Here is a 27,383-nt window from a genome sequence, read left to right on the forward strand (position 1 = left end):
CACCAAAAAAGCTCGTGTGAACGGAATGCCATTTAACATTTTAATATATTATTTTCAAAAGACGTTTCACCGACGACCTCATTTATTAAAAAAAAATACAATATTTTAAAATCTCACTTAAGAAATGCTTTCCAAGGAAATCTGGAAAAAGATCAGTTTGAACTATAGAGGCATAACTCTCCCCAACTAATAATTTTAAAATTATAGCTCTTCTTAAATCCGTCACGTGCAATTTCCTCCCCGCAAACAGTTTCAAACCAATGCCTTATTACAAAGGGGATTATTCTCGCTTCTCCAGCTCACATTCTCCTGAAAGAAGCTCCTTAGAATCTCCCCAAGCAGATAAACACAACTGTTTAAATAACTTAAATAAATAAATAAGACGTTCTGGGCAACTGCAGCTCAGCTGCTGCAAGATCAGGCCCACCAAAAGACTCACCTATGCGGCTAACTAAGGCAGGAAATTCCAGCCAGGATTATTGGGAGGTTTTTCCTTCATGCCTCACCAGATCCTGGCCAAGGTAGAGCTGATCGAGTGGAGGGAATCACCGAAATCAGGAGGCGGAGAGCCTGAAAAAATGAACGTTGGAGTGCGGTGGAAGAGCACAGTGGGAAATTGAGAAAAAGGAATGGGAATCCAATGAGGCAGGAACAGAAGCACGGGGTTGGGCTAGATGACCCTCGGGGTCCCTTGCGACTCTATTCTATGGAGCTGGGAGAGGAATCCAGTTTAGACAGAGCTGTTATACCTCCTGAGTCCTGTCCTCTTATCGCCCTCCACGCGATACTCATTTTTTGGGGGGAGCCTTGACCGTGAAGGACTAAGCCACTAAGGGATATGATGAGAGGTTTGCTAAGGGGATGGTTTTCCCAAGCAGTTTTGAGCAAGTCTGCCCAACAGCCAACCTGCCTTTGTGGGCTGAAGACAAATAGGTTTAGAAACGTATTTTTTTCACCCTTCGGTTAATTGTTCACAGGTGGAGACAGGCAGGCAGGCTGCTCACTCACTGGACCCGTTCACGGTTATTGTCTCGAGGCGATACTGGTTCCATATATTATTAATTAGTACTATATAAATCTGGTTTTATTTTTTGTCTTGCACATTTTAATGGAGAGCAAGAGAGAAACGCCTCAAATAAAATAATGTAAGCCACCTCCTGCATTTACACCTCGTTTGGGGCAGCCAATACAGTGGGGGGGGTGGATTGTCAAGCACCTAAGACGCTGTACCCAGCTGCGAGTGGCGTCTTGCATATGTGGAAAGCATCGCTGGCTGCAATCACCATCTTTTTAAAAACTTCCTTCCTGAAAGGATGGTAGCATTTCCTGTCTGCTTCCTCCTGGCCTCCTTTCCCTTCTATCTGTTTCCAAAGCTTACTTGGTTAACGGTTTGGTCTCCGAGAAACCCACTATGAACACACACACATACACACACACACACACACAGGGCAAAAGTCTCACCACCACAGAATCAGAACAGATTTGAACACAGCACATGCACAGCGGTGCCTTTCCGCCAATATTTAGAGGGCACTGAATGAAGAACACCAAGCAAAGTCCATGGATCTCGACACAGTTCATACGGGGGTATTTGAAACAAACAAACAAACAGAAGAGGAACTGGAGGTGAGATTTCGTTCCATTTGATTTTAAAGAGAGGGTGACTAAGAGGACCAGACGCGACTCTGCCTGGGCGGAAAACCCAGTTGGGCCCAACATCCGTTTGGATCGTTTCAGGTTAAAGCAAAAACAGCGTTGCCCTTCCCAAGGCGCCCGCCACTTCCTCCCTTGCTGGGTGTGCCAATTCCAAATTACATTTTCATCACAGCTTTGAAGGAGACCTGCAGAATGAAAGAAAAACAAACATGCATGCTGTTGGAAACAAAAACAGAAAACTGCTGTTTTGTGGACCCCCACCCCCCAAGCCTTCAAGAAAGAGTCCGAAGGAGAAATCCACACAGTCAAGATGTCTGACACGAATGGCATGGAATTCAGAGAAGCTGCACTCTTATAAGCAAGCGGAGTGCCTAGTCCTCCTGATATGTCCAGAGAGGGCTTTTAGTACACGGATGCTAGTTAGAGAGAGATGTGCTTCTAGGGTGGAAGTCTGAATTGGGTGCTAAGGGCCTTTTAAAGCAGATTTTAGCTTGTCTATGAAGCAGCACACCTGAGCTCACAGCTACCAGGGCTGCATCATTCAATAACATCCCAAACCTCTCTGGGAGGGGTAAGATGTGTGCCCACTTAGCTGACTTGATCATCCAAGTCGTGTTATATGTCTTGGGGGAAGACTTACATTGTTTGTTGATACTAGATTTATAATGTTAGGAGTTGGGGAGTGCTTAATATTTATATTCCGCCCATCCAGCTGGGTTGCTCTAGCCACTCTGGGTGGCTTCCAACACATATAAAAGCATAATAAAATACTTTTCAACACAGGGTTGCCTTTAAATGTCTTCTACAAGTTGCGTAGTTATTTATCTCCCATCTGATGGGAGGGCGCCGCCACTGAGAAGGCCCTCTGCCTGCTTTCCTGTAACCTCGCTTCTCTCAGTAAGGGAACCACCAGGAGGCCCTTGACACTGGACCACAGCGTCCAGACTGAATGATGGGGGTGAAGACGCTCCTTCAGATATACTAGGCCAAGGCCATTTGGGGCTTTAAAGGTCAGCACCTACAATTTGAATTATGCTCAGAAACGTACTGGAAGCCAATGTAGGTCTTTCAGGACTGGTGTTATATGGTCCTGGCGCCCACTCCCAATCACCAGTCTGGCAACCGCATTCTGGATTAGTTGTGATTTCTGAGGCACCTTCAAAGGTAGCCCCACGTGGAGTCACATCACAGTAGTCCAAGCGGGAGACAACCGTAGCACGTACAACTCTGGAGAAACAGTGTGTGGCATTAAGGATAAAAAAATTCCTTCCTGTAGCACCTTAAAGACCAACTAAGTTAGTTCTTGGTATAAGCTTTCGTGTGCATGCACACTTCTTCAGACACTGTTGGCATTTGATGTCCTTCAGCTCTCTATATTGGACAAACAGGCCAAACCTTACGCCAAAGAATAAACGGACATAAATCTGACATCAAGAATCACAAAACAGAGAAACCAGTAGGAGAACACTTCAATCTCCCAGGACATTCTATACAAGATCTCAAAGTAGCTGTTTTACTACAAAGGAATTTCAGAAATAGACTGGAAAGAGAAGGTGCTGAATTGCAACTCATTACCAAACTTAAAACAATGGAGAGACCTGGTCTGAACAGAGACATTGGATTCTTATCTCATTATACATGACTAAGCCATTTCTCACCTTCTCACCCCTTGCCTTTTCCTGTAAGACCTATTACAGTCATTAAGAGTCGTCAACAGGCTCATCTCAGCTATCTGCCAATCTCCGATTCCCACCACCCTTCTGAGTAATACCCCTCCCCACCTTATCACTATATAGAAGGATCTGGCGACTTCTGTTTCAGTGTATCTGAAGAAGTGTGCATGCACACGAAAGCTTATACCAAGAACTAACTTAGTTGGTCTTTAAGGTGCTACAGGAAGGAATTTTTTTTATTTTGACTATGGCAGACCAACACGGCTACCTATCTGTAACTGGCATTAAGGAACCACTTTTGAATATGTGTTGTGTCTAACTTGCACTCAACTGACCCCCACAAGCATTCTGGCCTGCACAAGCGTGTTTGGAAAATTACGAAGGTTGCTCTGTAGAAATAAACTTTAAAAAGGGATATTCTAGGTCTGTATTTCTTGGCTCTGCTAAGGCTTCTCCATGGTGATTTAAAAATAAGCCAAGTAAGAACTGTCCACAGAGGAGTGGAGATTTGGCTGTCTGGCTCGGAGTATAATAACACTGACCTACCTCACAGAGTTGTAAGACCAGCAAGGCTTTAAAAAGCCTCTTCGCCACCCACCCCCTTCGGATGTTATACCTGGCTACTCTCTGCCTTGCTCATCCAACTCATAAATCACAACTGCTGGCAACTTATTTAAATGGCTATTTTCAGGAGTGATTTTAAAAGCCTTTTTATTGTTCTGATAAATCTATGCGCATAGGCAACAAAAGCTGTAAGAGGAAGGGATGTTAATGCTTTTAAAGCAGGGATGAGGGATTTGTGGTTCTCCAGATGTTGCTGAATTAAAACTCCTACCGTCCCCGGCCTCTTGGCTCTGCTGGTTGCAAGGGCTGATGGGAGCTGGAGTCCCTCAACATCTGGAGGGTCACGGGTTCCCCATCCCTTCGTTTTACAAAGTCAGCTTAACATGACCAAAGCAGCTCACAGACCAGCAAATTAGTACCAGGGCGGCTTGTAAATTCGGGACTCTCAAGAAGACACGCAGCAGGATCCCATTTGGAGATTGCATTCCCCCTTTTTATATAGTGGGAAGATCGGGGAGGGGGGCAGAACAAATATAGGGTGCCTGGAGTGTTTTGCTATTAGATTTGCTCTGGGATTTTCGGTCAAATTAGCAACGCCAACCCAAAGGGCTCTTTCGGGCTCCTTATAACTTCCTTGGGAAATAGAAAGGATAGCTCAGTTGGTTAGAGCATGGTGCTGGTAACGCCAAGGTCACAGGTTCGATCCCCGTATGGGACTAGGCGATCCTCAGGGTCCCTTCCAAATATGCAATCCTATGATAAGATGAAAAGAGGTGGCAGTTTGGCCTGATCCAACCCTGGGGCAGGCTTGTTCATAATAATAATAATAATAATAATAATAATAATAATAATAACAACAACAACAACAACAACAACAACAACAACAACAACAACCGCCCATCTGGCTGGGTTTCCCCAGCCACTCTGGGCGGCTTCCAACAGAATATTAAAATACAATAGTCTATTAAACATTAAGAGCTTCCCTAAACAGGGCTGCCTTCAGATGTCTTCTAAAAGTCTGGCAGTTGTTTTTCTCTGGTGTGGGGGCATTCCACAGGGCGGGTGCCACCACCGAGAAGGCCCTCTGCCTGGTTCCCTGTAACTTGGCTTCTCGCAGGGAGAGAACCGCCAGAAAGCCCTCGGAACTGGACCTCAGTGTCCAGGCAGAACGATGGGGGTGGAGATGCTCCTTCAGGTCTACTGGACCTGCCGCTGCATTTCTCCTTTCCTCTCGTTCACGTTGTCTTCTGAGCCACTCCAGTGGTCATTTCTCAGAGCACTTGAAAGGTCCAGAAGAGGCCGCCTCCAAGGTCTCTTCCAGACAGTCTGTCTGTTCAGTGTTCACCCCAGTTTGTTTGCAGGGAGACTAGGCAACACTGGCTTTTGAATGACATTGGCTACTGTTTCTGGGAAGGTTAGATGGTGTTGCCTCAAAGCAAGCAAGTTGCCCTGCCCTCTCCTCTGCATTCCCCCCTCACTTTCCTTATTGCACAATGTTTCTCTTGGGGAAACTCGGGGACTGCACAGTCAGCTACAATTGCCCAATCTGAATTTCCCTGTGTGTGCTGGAATCCCACCCAAAAAGAACGACAGTCTGGACGTGCCCAGGAAGTGCAAGGGCAGGGGAGAAGGGCACCCCTGGGAGCAGTAACGCAGTAACAGGGTGCCCAGAGTCAGCTGAGGCAGAAAGTCCCCAGGTCATTCGGGGGGGGGGCACACGGAGGGCCCCAGAGGATGATCTCAGGGTCCGGGGTGGTTTACATGGGGAGAAGAGGTCCTTGAGGTACTGCAGTCCTGAGCCATTTAAGGCTTTGAAGGTCAAAACCAGCACTTTGAACTGGGCCCGGAAACTAATTGGCAGCCAGCGCAGTGCATTAAAAGAGAAAGGGATTATTATTATTATTATTACAGTCATACCTCTTGTTACGTTTGCTTCAGGTTACGTGTTTTCATGTTGCGTCCCATGGCGATCCGGAAGTACTGGAAAGGGTTACTTCCGGGTGTCGCCGCTCACGCAGATGCGCAAAATGACATCACGCACATGCGCAGAAGTGGCGAATCACAACCCGCGCGTGCGCAGACGTGGGTTGCGTTTCTTTCATGTTGCGAATGGACCTCCGGAACGGATCCCGATCGCAACCAGGGGTACCATTGTATTATTATTATTGTTATTATTATTATTATTATTAATTGAATTTATATACTTCCCTATACCCAGAGGTCTCAGGGCGGTTCACAGAATAAAATCAAAATATAAAATCACAAAATACACAATCAAAATAAAAAAAAACAACCCACTCGTAAACCACTTTGATGTTTTGTTTTTTGTACAAAAATCAATCAGTGTATAAATTTTATGAAATAAATACATGTCTGGATGGCACCAGACTGGGGAAGGCTGAACTCCATTCTGATGGGTAACAGCTCTCTTTCCAAAAATCTGGATAGGAATCTTCCAGCACGACTGAGGATCACTGAGTCAGACCCTTGGTCCGTGGATACCTCAGTATTGTCTACACTGACTGGCAGCAGCTCTGCTCTCCAGCCCAGGCCTACCCGGCAATGCCACTGGGGTTGGAAGCTGGGGCGCTCTGCACATGCACAGCAGATGCTCCACACTGAGCTATGGCCCTTCCCTCCGCATGAGGCAGGAAGAGAGGAGAGGGGCAGAGACTGAAACTGATGGGAGGAGCCTCGAGGAGGAGAGCCCAGACAAGCCTACAAGTCACTGTCCGCTCTTGGAATCGGGGAGGGCTCTAAGTCAGCCTCAGCCAACCTGGCCCCCCCCCCCTGTCTGGGGCCGATGGGAGTTGTAGTCAAAAACAGCTGGAAGGCACTAGCATGGCCTGATGCTGCTCTAAGCGACTGCCTCCTGTGCCAAGTTGAGAATTTCAGCGCTTTAAAAATGCAATTAAAAACACAATTAATTTAACATGAACTGATTTTCAAAAGTGCCACTTGCCTCTTGCAGCCTTTGCCCCAAGGTCTCCTTGCTCCGAATGCTCTTCCTGTGCAAAAGAAGATATTACTATTGCAAAATACAATGTAGGGCCAGTCCTACATCATTCACCAACAGCTTCAGAGATATCACGAAGCAGCCATTTTTTGCTGCTGCTGCTGCTTTTGCTTCACACCTTGCCAACACTCACCACCCGACTTTGCCATTAGAGGGGCTAATGAAAACATGAGCTACAAATGGCAATTTCTGTTGAGAATGGGAAATAGTTGTCTATTTTTTACATTGCTTACACTGGCACCACTGGCATCAATAGAATATTATCTTAAAGATTTCAAAATAGGTAAGGTAAAGGTGAAGGAGCTCTGGACGGTTAAGTCCAGTCAAAGGCGACTATGGAGTGCATCGCTCATCTCACTTTCAGGCCGAGGGAGCCGGCGTTTGTCCACAGACAGCTTTCCAGCTCATGTGGCCAGCAGGACTTCTGGCACAACAGAACACCATGACGGAAGCCAGAGCGCACAGATTTCAAAATAAAACAATACAAAGGAGGTCAACTACAAAATGTGGCAAAGTTAAATATAAATATAAATAAGAATGAGAGAACGCATTTCAAAAGAAGACATTACTTAAAGGAAGTCAAATATACCGTATTTTTCCATGTATAAGACTAGGGTTTATTTACCAAAAAATTAGGTTTGAAATTGGGGCTCATCTTATACACGGGTAGTGCTGAGGGGTGTTTTCTTAATTTGGAGTCTCCCAAAATAGAGGCACCTTATACATGGAGGCATCTTATACACAGAAAAATACGGTATTATGTTTTTATTATTTATTGCAGTGGTACCTCGGGTTACGTACGCTTCAGGTTACATATGCTTCAGGTTACAGACTCCGCTAACCCAGAAATAGTGCTTCAGGTTAAGAACTTTGCTTCAGGATGAGAACAGAAATCATGCTCCGGCGGCGCAGCAACAGCGGAAGGCCCTATTAGCTAAAGTGGTGCTTCAGGTTAAGAACAGTTTCAGGTTAAGTACGGACCTTCAGACCGAAGTAAGTACTTAACCTGAGGTACCACTGTACTATGGATTGTTCATTGGTGTACGTGGTATTCTGTGCATTTTGTTATGTTATTAAAATTACTTTTAAAAACCTGGTAGTGAAAAATTGTTTTATATTTGTAGTGTGGATCAGTTCCTAGAACAGGACTCTCAAAGAACAGGACTCCCCAGCCCAAATGGGGGGGAGACAAGACAAGGCAGGTGCCCAGTCATGTTTTGCAAAGATATCCATGTATAGTGATACCTTGGTTCTCAAACTTAATCCGTTCTAGGAGTCCGTTCGACTCCTGAAACTGTTCAAAAACCAAGGCACGGCTTCCTATTCGCTGCAGGAGCTTCCTGCACTCAATCGGAAGCCGCAGAAATACTTACTTCCGGGTTTGGCAGCGTTCGGAAGTTGATTTGTTCGACAACTAAGCCGTTCGAGAACCAAGGTGCCACTGTATTCTGAACCTGGTTGTCTCCAGATATTTTGACACTCCAACTCTCATCGTGCTGGAGCTGATGGGAGTTGATCTTTCCAAACATCTGGGAGGCAACAGGTTCAGGAACACTGATCTAACAGAAGCAAACATGGCTTTACCTGTCTATTTTGGTAGCTACGATCACCGTGAAGCTGCCTTCTGTATCTGGCAAATACGTAGAAGGAACAATGGCGTAATTCCCTGAAGAGAGGCGGCACAGCTGGCTGACTTCCTGCGAGTAGCAATGGGGAACACAACTAACCACCGGCTCCAAGTGCAGGAAGGAAGACGAAGGCATTTTCACGTTGTTGTTGTCGCTGGGGACCTAAAAAGGATTGCAGGCTGTTAAGAAGGCTGTGACCTTCAGGTATCAACTCCCTTAAGTCAACAGCTGGGCTCAATTGTAACACAAAACCGAAGCCTGCCCACAAATCATGGTTTGTTTAAGGCCAAGAAACCAGCATCTGTGTATGCAACTACAGCAGCAAGAATCCTCATCGCGAAGTATTGGAAGACACAAGATTTACCCACCCGGGAAGAATGGCAGATGAAGTTGATGGACTACATGGAATTGGCGGAAATGACTGGCAGAATCCGAGACCAGGGGGAAGAGTCGGTGGAAGAAGATTGGAAAAAGTTTAAAGACTATTTACAGAAATGTTGTAAAATTAATGAATGTTAGAAAAATGTTGGAATGAAGTTATATGGCTTCAGTAGAAATGTTATGAGGAATTAAGTATAAATAGATTAATAGAGAATTAAAGGGAAAAATAAGGTTAAAATGTGTTAAGATAATTATAGGATAGAAAACAGAGGAAGATGGAAAGGAATTGCTGAAACAACTAATAGAAGTGGAATACAAAAAGGGAGGTGTGAGAAGGTCATTGAAATAAGTGAATGAAAGATAAGATATTGAAACTATTTGATGTGTTTTAAATTGTTTTTGTTTTGTTTTGCTAGTTTAATTGTTTTTGTTAGCTTAGTGATATGTATTGTTTTTGTTTTGTATTGTATTGTTTACTTTTCTTTTCTTTTTTTGTAATGTTTAAATTGTAGGAAAAGTAATAAATATTATTATTTTTTTAAAAAAACACAAACCAGCATCTGAAACTGGGGTTTGCAAGTCTCAGCTTGCACTAACCACAGTTTGCTTTTATGCCCAAATTCAAAGATGGCTGATAAACCACATTTGAGGCTACTGGTCTACCTCAGGAAGGAATTGAACTGATGAGGGACAGTCCCAAGAAGATAGGAGAGAGAGAGAAAGACAAACAAAGACAGAGACACAGAAGCAGAGAGAGAAGCAGTTCCAAACCATGGTTTATCGGTTGTACTTATGGAAACTCCAACCATGGTGTGGGTTCTTAATCATAGTTAGCCACGGCAGAAAAGGCCTGTTCTTGTGTTGCCCACCATCTGGACCTCAGGTGAAGGAGGCACACGAAGAAGGGCCTCAGAAGATGAATGCAGGGCCCGGTCAGTTCATATGGGGAGAGTAGGTCCTTGAGGTCACCTACCTGGAAGATGTGAAACCCTATTGGGCGGCACTTGTTATCTGGGCAGTGCTGGCGGAGGGCAATCTTGATGCTGCTCTGCCCCACGCCTGCGGGGACGGAGAAAGGGAAGCAGGGGTTGGTGTGGAAGGACGGGAAGTTGCGGCTGCCGCCGGCGTTCTGCCCTTTCCTCCAGCAGCCCTCCAGTCGGGCTGTGTCCCACTCGCCCCCCGGGAGTTCTTCGCGGATGGCGTTGTCGGGCGACGGGAGTTTTATCTCACTACAAAGGCAAGGCGAGGAGGACAAAGAGAAGAGATGGGGGAGAGAAGGGAGAGAAGTAGGGTTAACAAAGGGCACTTCTAGACCACAGAACCCATCATGGTGGTTCTGCGTTAAAAGGTCAACCCCCATTGGTCAGAAAATGGAAAGCGTAATGCTGGTGGACAACAAAAGAGGTTTAAAGACTCTCTTAAGGCAAATCTTAAAAAATGTAGTATAGACACCGACAACTGGGAAACACTGGCCTGCGAGCACTCCAATTGGAGAACAGCCTTTACCAAAGGTGTCATGGGCTTTGAAGACATGCGAACTCAGGAAGAAAGGGAGAAACATGCTAAGAGGAAGGCATGCTTGGCAAACCGTCACCATGATCAGCTCCTGCCCGGAAACCTATGTCCCCACTGTGGAAGGACGTGTGGATCCAGAACTGGCCTCCACAGTCACTCACGGACTCACTGTTAAAAACTGTTACAGATAGGTAGCCGTGTTGGTCTGCCATACTCAAAATAAAAAATTCCTTCCAGTAGCACCTTAAAGACCAAGTAAGTTAGTTCTTGGTATGAGCTTTCGTGTGCATGCACACGAAAGCTCATACCAAGAACTAACTTAGTTGGTCTTTAAGGTGCTACTGGAAGGAATTTTTTATGTTAAAAACTGTGTTAATGGAAGACAATCTTATTCAGCTACAAGGGATCGCCAAAAGAAGAAGAACCTGGGTCACCAAACCCATATGTGATCCCTTAAATTGAGATTCATCTGGACATGCTATGCTTCTCTAAAATAAGTTATATCCTGCTCCTGCCCACTCCAACCTGGCTTAAGACCTGATTTTGGAGGGGGAACCACACTGCTTGATGACCTGCAGTGGGACAGGGACTACCTCCTGGTTCTCTTGGAACCTCTTAGTGGCTTCTCATAGAACTGGAGAGTTGGAAGGAACCCCAAGAGCCTTTTGTTTAACCTCCTGCAATGCAGGAATCACATGATGGATGGCCATCTAACCTCTAGATTGAAAACCTCCAGTGAAGGAGAGTACACAAACTGCTGAGGGAGTCAGTTCCACTGCCGAACAGCTCCTACTGGCAGGAAGTTTGTCCTCTTGTTGGGGGAGCTGGGCATGTTTAACCTGGGAAAGAGGAGGCTGAGATGAGATATGATTGCCCTCTTCAAGTATCTGTCACACAGAAGATGGGGCAAGCTTGTTTTCTCCCATCCTGAAGGGTAGGACTTGAACAAATGGATTGAAGTTACAGGAAACGAGAATCCAACTAAACATCAGGAAGAACTTTCTGACAGTAAGAGCTGCTTGACAGTGGAACTGTCATGGACTCTGCATCCCTGGAGGATTTTAAGCAGAGGTTGGATGGCCGCCTGTCATGTACGAACTAGCTGAGATTCCTGCATTGCTGGGGGTTGGACTAGATGTCCCCTGGGGTCCCTTCCAACTCTACAATTCTATGATAAAGCACTTGCAGTAACAGTGCCCACCATTATTTAAATCACAGGGTGGGAAATCTCAAGACGCAGTTTCACACCAACTGCCAAGCTCGGTGGCACAACACCTGCCTCCCAACCCTCGGCACCTCCAGGACAGAACTTGTGTCTGAAACTGTGGCGAGATGCTGCCAGCCAGAGTTGGCAAAACTGAGCTAGATGGACTCATGTACCACCCTCCCTCCCCACGCTGCATTTCCTTTCTTTCGGATGCACCTGAGGGAGATTCTTCCGCTGGAGAAGACCCGAAGCAGGAAGTTGCCCTCAGCATCGTTCAGGAAGGTGCTGGGGATGACCAGGTAATAGCCAGGAGGGAGGTCACAATGTAGGTGCACCTCTCGGTTGTAGGAGTGGCAAACGGTGCTGGAAACTGGAGGAGCAGAGAGCGTCTTTGGGAGGCTGAACTGCTTCTTTTCGACCTGGAGGGCGGGAAAGCGATGGCAGTGCTGCAGAGGCCTTACAAAGTCTTACAAGTGGTCAAGGAAAACACAAAGCAGGAACACAAAAGCATTCGTGTCCCCTGGAAAGAGCTGTTTGTGCTTTGCCCCAGGAACCTACTGCAATGTATACAAAGAAAGCCCCCATAATCTGACCTTAGAACAGGTTTTGTGCTCAGCAGTATTATCATTTCATATCATTATCATATTATACATTTCAGGGCAGTTCACAAGATAAAACTACAGTCGTACCTGAATGTGAGTGTTCCAGTTTCTGAACATTTTTTTGGAATCAGAAATCAGGAAGACCAAAATTTTAACAGGGAATGGGGAAAATTTATAATTTATCTTAAAAACCACTGTAAACAGCTAAAATCATTAGTGGGATTGGAATAACACTTGTAGTTTAATGTTGAATTTTCGATATAATGGAGATGTAAAAGCTTTGGATTATTATAAAAGATGCAGGAGGAAATGGTTAACAAAAGGACCCACAAAGGGGAAGAGGGAATTTCAGGAGAATCTTGTCTTTCTGTTGGTTGTTGGATAATTGACTGTAAAACTTTAAACTGAAAAACTCAATAATTGTATTTTAAAAAAAGAAACATTCTGTATAAGGAGGCGGCCCAGATCCCCCCCCCCCCCCAGCTGCTTGTTACCTTCCATATGTGGAGTCCCACCGCATGGTAATTTTTGCCTCGGATGCCATCGTTTAAAGCGGGATCCGCTTCCACTAAGCGGGGCCAGTTGCGGATCCTGCCCGCCCAGTCGGTGCTGTGCTTGCGGTGTTTCTGCAGGAGGCCAATGCACACCTCGCTCTGCTCAGAGACCCTCAGCCAGAACTTGGGGTTCATGGGGAAGGTGCTGTTGTTGCGGCAACCGCCTGCGGACTGGCCCCTCACCCAGGACCCGTACAGCTTCTGCGTGTGGCTCAGCACTCTGTCTGTGAGGAGAGATGGGGGGGAAATACCATATGTTTTGCTCTATAAGACTCACCCGACCATAAGATGCACCTAGTTTTAGAGGAGAACAAGAAAAAAAATATTCTCTCCCTCTCTGTTTAGCACCCCTTCAGAGAAGCGGCAGGAGAAATGGAGCCCCTTCCATTTCTCCTCCCGCTTCGCTGAAGGGGCGCTGCACAGCTTTCCCTCTGCACAGCGCCTCTCCAGCGAAGTGAAGCCAGGAGAGCAAGAGGAATTGGTGCGCACCGATCCCTCTTGCTCTCCTGGCTTCAGCGAAAGCAACACAAAGCCTCCTAAGCACTGTGGGAGGAGCGCTCACGAGGCTTCATGCGGCTATCCCTGAAGCCAGGAGAGCAAGAGGAATCGGTGCGCACCAATCCCTCTTGCTCTCCTGGCTTCAGCGATAGCTGCGCAGCCTGCATTTGCTCCATAAGACGCACACGTATTTCCCCTTACTTTTTAGGAGGCGGAAAGTGCGTCTTATAGAGCGAAAAATACGGTATGCACACATCGCATCACTGAGCCAGAGCAGCATTTGGGGTCAAGGGGAGACTGCATCGCTTTCCTTGCGTCCTACCGGTGTAAAGGCTCTGAAGCTGTCCTTCTTCAGTAATCGGGTACCCGGTTATGATCTCATCAAATTCCGCAAAGAACTCCTCCTCTTCGACCCAAAATTCTCCTTCCTGGATCTGGGACAACAGCTCTGCAGCAACCACAGGGTCCAGTTGGCTCCACCCTGGACCACTGAAGAACAACAGGAAACAAGGACAAAAATGAATGTCAGTGCGGGGGCTAGAGTGCCGGACAAGGACCTGGGAGACCTGGGTTCAAATCCCTGCTCAGCTCACTGGGTGACTTTGGGCCAGTCACTCAATCTCAGCCTTCTCTACCCGACAGGGTTGTTGTGAAGATAAAATGGAGAGGGGGAGAGATATGGGGAATAAATATAATAATAGATAGATACATTTTTTTATTATTACTATTATCATTATTCACAATGTTGTTCAGTGTTTCCCAAACTTGGGTCCTCCAGCTGTTTTGGGACTACAACTCCCATCATCCCCAGCTAGCAAGAACAGTGGTCAGGGATGATGGGATTTGTAGTCCCAAAACAGCTGGAGACCCAAACTTGGGAAACACTGGACATGGCACTTTAACGAAATACAAAAGATTAAGTCCCTACAGCAAAATAGAAATTTCCCCTCAACTAGCCCTGCAATGTCACTCTGAGGCACAGTGGGAAATTAGTATGGAAGCTGCCATTTTAATTTCCCACAATGCCCCAGGACCAATGCTACATCCAGGGCATTGGGGAAGGGCAATTAAAATGGCTCCTCCAAGACACCCTACAAGAGAGAGGCCAGGGCAAGCACAGTGTTGGCTCCAGCCAGACCAATGGCCCCCAGGCATCTGTCCGAGGATGCTGAATGCCAACTGGGCTGGCAAGTTGGGCTCCTGGGTGAAATGGAGAACTACAGCTCCTGTGGTTTTAAGAGGTGTATAGAAGACAAGGTATGCCATCTGAAAGTTCCTCTTGTCCACAAGTCCTTAAGGTGGAGGAAGGGGCTCTGTCCTCTTCCCCACCTGAACACCTTCCTGAGAGGCAGCCTATCTGGGCATCTCCCACTCTACGTCTGGTTTGGCCTGACAGAAAGAGCCAAAAGTTGCCATGCTTCATTGGCGCAGAAAGACGAGAATGGTTGTTGGCACACAGGCCAGTAACAAGCAGCAAAGGTAGGTCTACATTTCCTGTCTTCTCCATGGCGAGCATGTTAGCAAAAATATAACCCTCTTCCCATTGGGGAGCACTGCCCCACCAACCTCAGCCAGCCCCCACCTGCCTGCCTCCTTACTTCCAAGCAGTCCAGAAGGTGGCCCTGGTTGTCAGCTTCCTCCTCCTTAGCCTCCATGTTGCCTTTGTAGGGCTCAGAAGGGATGGGGGCGGAACTAGGATGAGCTGGCTCTGCCTGTCAACGGGCTCTAGCGCCACCTAGGGTTGGGCTCCCTGCATCCTACCCTACCAGCCTCAACCAGTCGTCAATGTCCCCCTTTACAGCCCTTCAAAGAAGGGAACTGGGCTGCGAATGGGGCAATTAAGAGTTCTGCCACCACTACCAAAGTATGAAGAATCCTCCCGAACTGATATAAGCAACTCGCTTCCTGGCTTGAGGACAGACCTGAATAAGCATTTATGGTGTTTGCAAATGGCATCCGATGAAAGGCCCACGCAGGGACAGAAGCATGGCACAGGAGCATCCTTAAGAAACTGGCATGTGGAACACCCACTCACCCCTCCCTCCAGGGCCCTTTCCAGCAACGCCTTCCCCAGGGGTTACGGATCCGCAGCAGGATGATCTCCTTCCGGGACACTTTGGAGAGGTCCTGCATGTCCACAACGATGAAGGCATGGAACTCCCCCAGTTCGCTGGTACCTGGGCATGCGGAGAAGGCAAGCAGTGGTTTAAAAAATGAGCAGCATTCATCCCCCCCCCCCCCGGGAGAGGGGGAAGAAATGCCCCACAGACATGCAAACATCATCTCTTTGCAATGGCAGCTCCCAGTTTATGGAACCCCCTGCTGGGATATGAGTTCTCAGCAGCTGCAAACTAGCAGCTCATTGTTTACACCATGTGATTCATCTGATGTTTCTGAGCGTGAGACAGGATGTTCAACGCTCTTCTCAGGGTTGTGTTCTCAGTGTAACTTGAGACCTTCCTGTTGTTGCTGCAAAGGGGGAGTGAGTGAGTTGTACGGAGGTTTCTGAGAGAGCAGACATGCTTTGTGCAAGCTCGTGTACAGTGTACAGTCCGGGAATAAAGTAGAATGGATTAGACTACTTTCAGACTGTTTTTCTTTCTTCTGCTGACATGCAAGGGGAAAGGCAGTGTGCATCTCTCAAAAGGGGAGTGTCGCTTATTACCAATCTCCCTGGACTGACCGAAGACCAGCCAGGGGCAGATCACCGGCAACAGGCCCCAGTGCCTGGGAAGAGGAGTCAGCCTTTCCCGAGGGGGCCATTCGCCAACACCCCCTTCCTATTATCTTTCTCCAGGCATCAATTCAGGCATCTTATTTATTTGCAGAAAACTTCAGTGCAGCCAGAGTAACTATACTGGGATAACAGTATCGCTAATGGTTTTAGTTACGCTTCTGGTTACTGTACTGTGTTTTAGATTATGGTTTCGAACGCTAACTGCACCTCAGCAATGAAATACAAGGGTGTGATTGTCAAAACCTTGAAAATGAAAACCGCTTACAACAGACACATTTCAGAAAGCGGCCTGGCCATCCACAGGCTTCTTGCCCAGCTAAATTCTGAGACTGAACAGGCTTTAAAGAGCTGCATGTTTACCTTGCCGTGAGCTGAAGACGGAGCAGCTCATTACGCATTTCTCTTTCAAGTTCATCAGTCTCCTAAATACCGCCTTCTCCAAAACTTTGCCTGCCCTCTCCCTTTCTGTGCTCCGGCCTGGGTCTTTTAGGGACCACCTCTCCGCTAGGCCTCCCGTCAGATCCACGAGAGCGTCAGCAACCTGGCCTGCCCAGAGCTGTTCGTAAGATCCATGCACCCTAGAGAGAGAAAACACAAAAACTCCAGGACATCATACCAGTACTTCAAAAGAAAGCTGAAGTTGGTGAAAACATGTAAAGTCCCTGCCAATCCTTGTGAAATCCGCTAGTGCAGGGGTCTGCAACCCGCGGCTCCGGAGCCGCATGTGGCTCTTTTACACCTTTGCCATGGCTCTGGGGCGGATACTAGCGAGGGGAGGAGGCGCATTGTGCGCCCTGACACTCCCCACTGTGGCGGGCGCTGTACTGGCTGTGACGTCGCATGGGGCAGTGCGTGCGTTAGTCACGCACCGTCCCGACGTCACCTTCCCGCCTGCTGTCAGATCGCAGCTCCGGAGATATATTTGTTTTAAATGTCGCAATGGTTTTGCGGCTCCCAGGTTTTTTTTCTTCGAAAACAGGTCCAAGTGGCTCTTTTTGTCTTAAAGGTTGCAGACCCCTGCGCTAGTGCATCAATTAGTGGCAAATGTATCAGAGTTACTGAGGCGAGTCAAGCCTACTAAATATTTTTGGTGGCTAGAAGCTTTCGGTGTGTTTTGCAAGACCAGGCAAGTCTGATACATTGGGCACCAGCAGCCCAAATGATCCACACAAATGGAAAACGCTATGTCATCCACACGTATTTTTGTAAGGAAGAAAAATAAGTGCACCGGATTTGGAAAGCATCTAGAATCCTGCTGAAAAGATTTTTGTTTAGAAAAATCTGAAGAGGTAACTAACTTTTCCACAAATTCAGTCCTTACTAAGCAGAAAGCACAGCTGAGGGCAATTCTGGAAAAGAAAACAAGGGCTGCAAAGGACACACAGGCCACGTTTGCATGTAACACTAAACCATGGTTTAGTACTGCATACAGGAATGGGAATGAGGCTGAGCCAGGCCTTGGGCACAAACAGTCCCCACAAAAGTTACTCCCATGCTGCTGGGAGAGTGACTGGGCCAGCATTTCCTTCCAGTTCCTCCTAATCTTAGCTTCTTCTTGAGTGTGAACCAAGAGTGGTGTTTCATCACAAACCCTGGCCAGTTTAACAAGCCAATTCCACAACCCATAATTCAACAGGGGCTTGTTTTAAAACTGTACAATGCATAATTTTTCTTGATTTTATCCACTGGGAGAACCCCATGAAGAGTAGCAGGTAAGTCTTTGCAAGAAGTTGTGTAAGGTCAATTATTTGAAATATAGCAAAAAAGACAATGAGAAGAATTATTAGTTAAGGGTATTAAAGGTAATATGAAATTAAGAAAAGTATAAAGGTAAAGGTAAAGGTACCCCTGCCCGTACGAGCCAGTCTTGGCAGACTCTAGGGTTGTGCGCTCATCTCACTCTAGAGGCCGGGAGCCAGCGCTGTCCGAAGACACTTCCGGGTCACGTGGCCAGCGTGACGAAGCTGCTCTGGCAAGCCAGCACCCGAGCAGCACACGGAAACGCCGTTTACCTTCCCGCTATAAAGTGGTACCTATTTATCTACTTGCACTTAAGGGTGCTTTCGAACTGCTAGGTGGGCAGGAGCTGGGACCGAACGACGGGAGCTCACCCTGCCGCGGGGATTCGAACCGCCGACCATGCGATCGGCAAGTCCTAGGCGCTGAGGTTTTACCCACAGCCACCCGCGTCCCAAGAAATGTAAAATATATGATAAATAATGGAAAATCATCAGAGGCATTGATAGAAGTCCAAAAATATTGTATAGGATGAGAAGTTAGGTTGTATGAATGTTGGAATTAATATGTTAAAAATTAATAAAAATGTACAGTGGTACCTCGGGTTACATACGCTTCAGGTTACAGACTCCGCTAACCCAGAAATAGTGCTTCAGGTTAAGAACTTTGCTTCAGGATGAGAACAGATATTGTGCTCTGGCGGCGCAGCAGCAGTGGGAGGCCCCATTAGCTAAAGTGGTGCTTCAGGTTAAGACAGTTTCAGGTTAAGAATAGACCTCCGGAACAAATTAAGTACTTAACCCGAGGTACCACTGTATTTTTTTTAAAAAAAAGGAGCAGGTAAGTCACAATAGGAACTGTCGTCCTATAATTAAGTTCCTGGGATTTCTGGGCTCGTTTCTCTCCCAGAAGTTAAGGAGACCTTTTGAGCCCCTAGAGGGAAAATGTTTGGCCTGTCACTTGGCTCTGCCCAAAGAGGAACAAGGCAACACAATGGACTGATTGTCAGTCCTAAAAGATGAGCTGTTTGCCCTTAGGGAATTATCAGGGAAATCCTCTCATTTTGTATTAATTCCCGGTGTCAAAGTAATGAAGCCAGGCAAGCTTTCAAATGTTTACGCCCCTTCAGGGTTCTTCCAACCACTTCCATGTGTGGAAGATCACACACAAAAGGAACACTCAGCGCAACCAAGACTTGTTTGAAAATTGCTGTGTGCATCTGTGCAGCCAGGCACCCGCTTTGCAATCCCCTCCAGGGCAGGTCCCTCCACACGTACTTGGCATAGGCCTTTTCCAGGAGAGGGAGCCAAAACACATCTTCTGTCTGGCACTGCGAGAAGCAGAGTTTGCCCCCCAGGCAAGGCAGGCGGTCGTCTATGGTCACCTCCACCCAGTGCCCAAATTGCCAGACCCGGCAAGTGAAACAGCCTCTGTATTTCTCATCTCTCCAGCTGGGCTGACCCGGAGGTATCACCTGCGAGAACAAAACAAGAGCAAGTCAGAGGCAACAGGAGCAGGCAAAGGCTTTTGCATTCTGCGTTTGTGGGCTTGCTGCTTGAGGGTGTAGGCGCCCGAAGACTCCTTTCCTTCCTGCCTTCTTAAAACATAGCACGATTCTAGTCCTTATGGCTATAGGAAAAAATCTTAAAAGCATATGTGCAACCTGGGGAAATTGCACAAGGAGCAGGGCAGTGCTTTGGTAACTTATGGCTCCTTCTCTACTCTTCCAAACACACCTTGGCCAGACATCCGTATCTATTCTTCCTCTCATTTCCTAAACAGAAACTTCTGCTTAATATGTGAAGTTTAATCTGACTGGGAATCAGCGGTGAGATTTGGAGTGATTTAAAGGGCCTGTTTTGAATCAATCAGGTAATAATAATGCAGTAAAAGTAGAAGTGCCATCAATGAAAGATTGGCGAAATCAATTTTTTGAAATGATTGAATTAGCAAAAATGAGGGCAACAATTAGAATGCAATCTAACCAAAATCTCAAACAGGAATGGAAATGCGTAGAAGACTACATGACCAACAAGAATTTATTGATTTGTATAAACTGATTTCACAAAGTTAAGTTAAACAGATATATAAGAATGTATGTTTAATTATTAAGATACAAAAATACAATCACAATAACAAAGTTATAAAACAGTAAGAAGGAAGTTATGCACAGGTGGAGGGAAGACACAGGGCAAGAAATAAGAAGCAAATAAGAAATGGCTAGATGTTGGTACATAATGGAATGTGGAAATGTGAATTTATGTAATGTAATATAATGTAATGTGTATTACTATGTCAAAAATTCATATTTTTATTGTGACATTATTAAATAAAATAAAAATAATGCAGTAAAATGCACCTTATGTTTCAGAGGCACTGTGCCAAGCTAGACTTCCTGGTGCCAAAACAGATAGAGAGTCAAACATCCGCAACCTGTTGTCTTCCAAGTGTTTTGGACTGAAACTCCCATCATTCCTGACCATTCATCATGTTGGCTGGGGCTGGTGGGAGTTGTAGTTCAAAATATCTGCAGAGAACCAGACCGTAAGAACATGGATCCTCTCCCAATCAAAGGAGCAGCACTGTCCTGTACCTTGGCCAACAAGTATTTACTCTTCTGCAAAGCGGCACAGGCACACAGGAACCAGCAGTCTCCCAGCATCCCTTGCTTGACTTGCCACTCATATTGATTGTCGGAAAATAATCGAGGTGTAGAACAAATCTCCTGGTGGGGAGAAAGAGACAGTGCAAGTTTACTGCTAACTTTTTATAGAGCCAATTGTATTTCAGGATTAAACAGCAAGGCTCTGGGATTCTGCTTTGAGTGGTTTTACAGAACAGGTTGGTTCTATTCCTTGGAGGTTTTTAAGCAGAAGCTGGATGGCCATCTGTCACGAATGCTTTAGTGGAGATTCCTGCAACTGCTGGGGGTTGGACTAGATGACCCCCAGGGTCCCTTCGAACTCTACGATTCGATAATTCTATTGCATGTTCTGTACTTCATCATTTGTGACTAAGCCAGTGCTCCCCGCTCCCTGCCCGATTCACTTGCTACCTATTTTGAAAAGTTGCAGAATTAGTTAAAGCATGTAAGTAATTTTATTATTTTATTATTAATTTGGGCTGTTTTTTTGGTAGTTAAGGAACATGTTTTCCTCAAATTAAGCATGAGGCAATTGTGTAACAAGTCACTGCTCTGGAAAAATCTGGAATAGTGTGATCATACAGGTACTCATTATCTATAAATGGGCAGCTGCTGTCATGGGTCATAAATCAACCCTCAGATGCTGTGCACAGAGGTGGAAAATAAACCTAAGGTTTTAAGAATGGAGAAGCAAGTTCTGGGGAGAGAAACAAATGGTACTATAAGTTTCCACCAGCTAAGACAGGAGCCGATTGTTTCGCACCAAAATAACCTCCGCTTGCCCCTTCCAAAGCAGACCTGCATTTCCTAGTACAGCTTCCCCGCTGTTTTTCAAATGTGCATGAATTTTTTTTTATAGTAAGGGACACGGGTGGCGCTGTGGGTTAAACCACAGAGTCTAGGACTTGCCGATCAGAAGGTCGGCGGTTCGAATCCCCACGACGGGGTGAGCTCCCGTTGCTCGGTCCCAGCTCCTGCCCACCTAGCAGTTCAAAAGCACGTCAAAGTGCAAGTAGATAAATAGGTACCACTCCGGCAGGAAGGTAAACGGCATTTCCATGCTCTGCTCTGGTTCGCCAGAAGCGGCTTAGTCATGCTGGCCACATGACCCGGAAGCTGTACGCCGGCTCCCTGGGCCTGTAAAGCAAGATGAGCATCGCAACCCGAAAGCCACCTGTGACTGGACTTAACTGTCAGAGGTCCTTTACCTTTACCTTTATGTCTGCATAAAGACAGGGGTGCCCTGTTAAAAATAAAACGTGGTTTTGCAAACTTTTCACCTGAAGCACAGGAGCAGGAATGAGGTTGATCTGGCATTCTATTTGCACAATTAGAATGGAATGAAGGAGGGTGGGGATGAGTGTGTTAACACCCCCCCAAAAAAAAAAACAATTGGAGGAAAACACTGGCTGTACCCATGGAGGCTCCTCACATGATTTCTAAATCACCTGGGAAGCATCCTTCCCCACAATTGAAAAGGCTCCCTGTTTCAGAAGCTGACCCTCCACATTGGCGAGGACAAACAGACTTGCATCCTTGTTCCCACTCTGCCTGACCACATGGAGTACTAAAATGCCTAGATTGGGTTGATGTGGCTCAGGCCAGCTGGGAAACCCAGTTCACTGCAGATTCTATGATTTTTATGAAATCAATAATCCACCATGGCTGCTCTTAAGAACCTCACTCTTGTCCTCATCCTGGGATGATTAAAAAAACAAAACAAAACAACCCAACAACTTACTGTATTTTTCGTTCTATAAGACACAACCAGACCATAAGACACACCTAGTTTTTCGAGGAGGAAAACAAGAAAAAGAATATTCTGAATCCCAGAAGCCAGACTAGCAAGAGGGATCGCTGCGCAGCGAAAGCAGCAATCCCTCTTGATGTTCTGGCTTCTGGGATAGCTGCACAGCCTGCATTCGCTCCATAAGACACACACACATTTCCCCTTACTATTTAGGAGGGGGAAAGTGCGTCTTATAGAGCAAAAAATACGGTAAATTTGTTATTTGTTCGGCTACTCACTAGGATTTTGCTTTAAAAAAACCCCACATCAGTCAAATGGTCTCTGTACGCTGGTGGGTTTTGCATGTATTTTATTTACTAATTTTAAAAATTACACACCACTTGACAGTAAAAAAAAAACCCTTCTGGCGGTTCCCTCATTGCGAGAAGTGAGGCTACAGGGAACCAGACAGAGGGCCTTCTCGGTAGTGGTGCCCGCCCTGTGGAACGCCCTCCCATCAGATGTCAAAGAGATAAACAACTACCTGACATTCAGAAGACATCTTAAAGCAGCCCTGTTCAGGGAAGTTTTAATATGTAACGCTGTACTGTTTTTAACACTTGATTGGGAGCCGCCCAGAGTGGCTGGGGAAACTCAGCCAGATGGGCGGGGTATAAATAAATAATAATAATAATAATTACTAAAACAGATTAAAATTGCCCCAACTTCCTAAGCAGATGGGTAGGCTTGTCTTAACAAGAATGTTATTTGCAGGCACCAAAAAAAGTACAGTGAATGTAGTGATCAGGTGGGATTGCTATGAGGAATTATAACAAATATAGAGTAAGCCACCTGTGTCAGCAATGAAAGCATTGCGTTGACTGGGTTTGAACTATTTTGATATGATTCTTGCTCAATCCACACCTCTGCATCCCTGTCCCATTTCTCTTTCTTGACAAGTCACGTACACAGCCAGGCAGGCATCCTGGGTCATCAAAGACAGTGGGCAAGTTTCTTTGAAGTAGCCTTTCAGATATGTTAATCCTAGGATGTTAATCTTAAGGCCAGGAAACAGGTTTCACAAGGTGATAATGATCGCTGTCCTCCTGGCCATCCTTCTTATCATGTGTATTGCTTGTTTATGACCTCAGGGGTTGCCAAATGCACTCCTTTGTAGTTCTGTTTTATTTACCCCCTGCTTAATTAAGTTTTGGTAGTTTAACTTTTCCCCACGTGGGGTTTGTTGAAATGCTCAGAAGAAATCTGATTGGTTCTTACGAACACTCTGTAAAAGTTCTTTTGTGAATAAAACGACCTGGGCCGGAGGGTGGAGGGAGAGATTATTATACGCACCCTTCCCAGAGTCTTGCTGGTTCAAGCCTCTGTGTGTATTCTTATTAATCAGAGTTCAATCTTTCCTTTACTTTGGGAACGCCTCAGTGAAGGAGCCTGCTTGCTTGATCTCAAGAGGCAGGGAGTTCCAATGTGCAGGCGTTGCCACACTAAACAATCGAGTGCTCAGAGATGTGGAACGGGTCAAAGGATAAACCAGGACATTTGTGGTATGAAAAGTTACTGGATTTCACCTGGAAGTTACAGCACATGCACTGGTTGGAAGTGAAGCAGTTTGACTACTCCAAAACCTTGGCAGATGCAAACAGTATTGAAAGTGGGATTGCGTTTAACTGCCCTGAGCACAAATCATCACGAAAGCACAATAAATAGGGTGTGTGGAGGACCCAAGACAAACCTGAGGTCTCAGCCAACAAATCTCCCCCCTGAAATGAGCCAGAGGAGTCGAGTAGTTAAAAAAGAGAGAGTCGTCGTTAGCTGGAAATGTGAGGTCCTTGTAAAGATCTCCCTTGAGATCCGACGGCTCCCGGTCTCCCAGCATCTTCTATGAAACAGCAAATATTTGCATCAACGTCAGAGGCTGCAGGACTCCAATTTAAACCTGCAACCGTATCAGAAAGGAGGGAAAGGGACCACAGTTATAAAGATACACACTGTCAGAAAAGAAAGGGTGGTGGGAAAAGAGAGAAAGCAAAGAAGAAATAATAATAATAATAATAATAATAATAATAATAATAATAATAATAAATTTTATTTATACCCCGCCCTCCCTAGCCAAGACTGGGCTCAGGGCGGCTAACACCAAATATAAAAACAACTGATTAAAATACAGCATTAAAATGCAGCCTCATTTCAGTAGGAATTCAAATCAAAAACTTTTTGAGGATGAAAACGTCAAATCTTCACCAAGGCCAACTATCCAGACTGGTCCTACATGGGCCAGAAAAAAGCCAGGGAAGTCCCCAAATAGGAGTTCCATCACAGAAGGAAAAAGGAAAGAGGGGGAGGAGATCAAGTTGATTCCAAGCTGAAGGCCAAGCAGAACAACTCTGTCTTACAGGCCCTGGGGAAAGAAATCAGATCCTGCAGGGCCCTGGTCTCATGAGACACCACCAGGCCAGAGCCACCGCTGAGAAGGCCCTGGCTCTGGTTGAGTCTGACTTCCTTAGGGCCCGGAACCTCCTAGGGTGTTGCTATTTATGGACCTTAAGGTCCTCCGTGGGGCATATCGGGAGCGGCGGTCCTGTAGGCCCCCAAAAAGAGGCTCCTTTCTAATACAAGAGCTCGGGATCACAGAATGGACTGGGCAGAAGGTTTTGAGTCAGATAAAAGGAAAGACATCTTCATGCAAGGCATAGTTAACTTACAGAACTCACTGGGAATGGCCACTAGCTTTGAAACGGGACTGATCAGATCCCTGGGCTGGTTAGGCATGACAGCCAAAAAGAGCCTCCAGCTTCAAAGGCAGTATACCTTTGCACAAAATATTCAAGAGGCAGAGAGCAAGAGAAGGCTGTTGCCCTCACAACTTACTTGTGGGCTTCCCAGAAGCACCTGGCAGGGACCGTGAAACTTTTGGGAGTCCATTAAAGGAGGGATGTTAGGGAAGAGAACTGCAACGTCATTTAGGGATGACTTTGCGCTGTCTGTGGACCAAGCCCAGAGATGCTCTAAAATAGCAGAAGCGAATGCTCTCCTTACCCTATAGGTAGACAAGAAGAATCAGACTCCTGCTCCCCCTAGCGTGAAATGAACGTTAAGTCACTTACCATGCCTGCTCTCTGTTTCCGTCCCTTTTACCTGCAATAGTCTTCATTCAGAAACCCCGGATACGTCCTAAAGAACCCATAAGCTGGGTCTATAAAAATGGGGGGGGGGAGGTACAGAGAAAGGAATCAGTTTGCATGGGGAAAACAAGACTCGATATTAGTGATTCCCAACCTTTTTTTGGCTGTGTCCCACCTGAGCATCTCTAAAATCCTGACACCCCCCCCCATGACATATAATTCTTATTATTCAAAAAGGGATCTCCTATTCACGCGGAGGAAGCCTAAAAGGCCATTAACTTGGTCTAAACTCATTCTCAAATTGCCTCACTTAAAAATCAAATTGCCCCCCTGTGGGGCGTGTGGGAACCACAGCTCTACACGGTGAGGAGCCGAGTGAGAAGCAATGAGGTTTTCCGGGCCTTTCAGGCAAAGCAAACAGAATCAAAACTCTGTAACCGGAAACTCCAAATTTCTGCCCCTGATGTAAATATAATTTGCTGTTCTTATGAGGTTGGCCCTGGCTGAGGCGGCGATGGTGATGCCAGCATTGCCAGAACAGGATAGGGAGATATGGCAAAATAAATGAACATTGTCCCATTTACTTGCAACAAGCCCCATTGGCACTATAGATATAAAGCAGTATTGTGTTTTAAACCATCAAATCTTCCCCCAAAGAATCCTGGGAACTGTAGTTTGTTAAAGGTCCTGAGACTTGTTAGGAGACCCTCCTCTCCTTGGGGGCGCTACAATTCCCGGAGATCCCTGGGAAGAGGGGCTGGTAGATCCATGAGGGGGACAAGGGAGCTCCTAACAGCACCATTAACAAACTACAGCTCCCAGAATTCTGTTTATGTTGTTGCATGACTCTGCACAAATGTATCAGGTGTTCGGAGAAGAATGCTGCCTTTTCATTTATCTAGGATTATTTTTAAAGGGCAGTGTTTATTTATATTTTATAATTTTATATTTACACCTTTTATTATTATTAAACAACTATCTGACTTTTAGAGGATATCTGAAGGCAGGACTGCATAGGGAAGTTTTTAATGTTTGACGTTTTACTGTGGTTTTATTAATTGTCAGAAGCCGCCTAGAGTAGCCAGAGCAACCCCCCGTCAGATAATAATAATAACGATAATAATTGTATTTTTTAATTAATATTTTGGATTGCTCTTTGCAAATCGCTTAGGGGTTTTCTCTCAGGTAAAGCGGTATATAAATGTTGTGCAATAAATAAGCAAACACAAACAGCGTGCTGCCCTTCTCATGTGGAGGCAGTTTGAAGAGGCCGCTCCCTTCATCGCCAAGACAACCCTTCCCCACACAATGCCAAGCAACAATGAAATGCTCACAATAGCCCCCACAGAAAAACCCCATTTATGGGTCTTTGCACCCACACCACACATTTAAAGCACATGACTTGCCTATGCCAAAGAATCCTGGGAACTGTAGTTTGGAGAATGCGCTGGCACTTGTGAGGGGGCAAACTACAGTTCCCAGGGTTCTTTTTTGTGGGGGGGGAGTCTTGCGCTTTAAATGTATGGTGTGTGGATGAGACCGCAGGCATCCTTGGACACAACTGACCCCCCCAAAAGCGACATCAGAAGCGCAGCAGAGCATCTTCACCCTCAGCAACCCCAGATTCAACATAACCAACATGGATGTTGCATTGCCAACACCACATGTTCTTTCATGCCATCAAAAGCCAGTGACACCTCATGTCCCTTGTCCCCCACAAACGCACGCGGGGCCACACCGGTGGACATGTCAGACTACCCCCTCAGGGCTGGATTGAGACCTTTAGAGGCCCTAAGCGCTTTAAAAGATTTTGATGACTCCGTATATGTCTAATTCAGCCGACGCAACCAACAAACATGTGGGCTTCAGTGGACCGAGTGGCGCTTTGCCAGTTGACAGATTCTAATTTTGTTGCATTTCCAAGATTAATGTATACCATTAATATCTATTATTATTATTATTATGTGTGTGTGTGTATGGAAACCCAGCCAGATGGGCGGGGTATAAAAAATAAAAGTATTATTATGATTATCATGCATTTTTTTCATTTATGTAGTAGGCTTTAAATTGCTGTGGTGGCCCACTTCTCTTGACGCTTATTT

The 27,383-nt window shown here is 46.0% G+C and overlaps 1 protein-coding gene across 4 annotated transcripts in view; it reads right to left on the reverse strand.

Annotated features, from left to right (window-relative positions):
- Nucleotides 1-12: 12 nt before the first annotated feature.
- The window catches only part of CAPN10 (calpain 10), a 28,424-nt gene continuing 1,053 nt past the window's right edge, over nucleotides 13-27,383 (reverse strand). For 2 of the 4 annotated variants that reach the window (XM_082224197.1, XM_082224198.1), the window contains exons 2-14: nucleotides 25,264-25,352; nucleotides 23,892-24,038; nucleotides 20,362-20,493; nucleotides 19,046-19,242; nucleotides 16,392-16,609; nucleotides 15,330-15,471; nucleotides 13,617-13,783; nucleotides 12,737-13,020; nucleotides 11,857-12,059; nucleotides 9,892-10,147; nucleotides 8,494-8,699; nucleotides 6,856-6,901; nucleotides 13-1,841 (exon numbers count right to left, since the gene is read on the reverse strand). In XM_082224197.1, coding sequence (XP_082080323.1) covers nucleotides 1,812-1,841; nucleotides 6,856-6,901; nucleotides 8,494-8,699; nucleotides 9,892-10,147; nucleotides 11,857-12,059; nucleotides 12,737-13,020; nucleotides 13,617-13,783; nucleotides 15,330-15,471; nucleotides 16,392-16,609; nucleotides 19,046-19,242; nucleotides 20,362-20,493; nucleotides 23,892-24,038; nucleotides 25,264-25,266 — 2,031 coding nt within the window. In that variant the 5' untranslated portion in view covers nucleotides 25,267-25,352 and the 3' untranslated portion in view covers nucleotides 13-1,811. Of the gene's footprint in view, nucleotides 1,842-6,855; nucleotides 6,902-8,493; nucleotides 8,700-9,891; nucleotides 10,148-11,856; nucleotides 12,060-12,736; nucleotides 13,021-13,616; nucleotides 13,784-15,329; nucleotides 15,472-16,391; nucleotides 16,610-19,045; nucleotides 19,243-20,361; nucleotides 20,494-23,891; nucleotides 24,096-25,263; nucleotides 25,353-27,383 lie in introns of all 4 variants that reach the window. The other 2 variants (XM_082224199.1, XM_082224200.1) reach the window with 2 other exon arrangements.

This window comes from Podarcis vaucheri (assembly GCF_965113315.1).
Source record: "Podarcis vaucheri genome assembly, chromosome: 5".
NCBI classification, from domain to species: Eukaryota; Metazoa; Chordata; class Lepidosauria; order Squamata; family Lacertidae; genus Podarcis; species Podarcis vaucheri.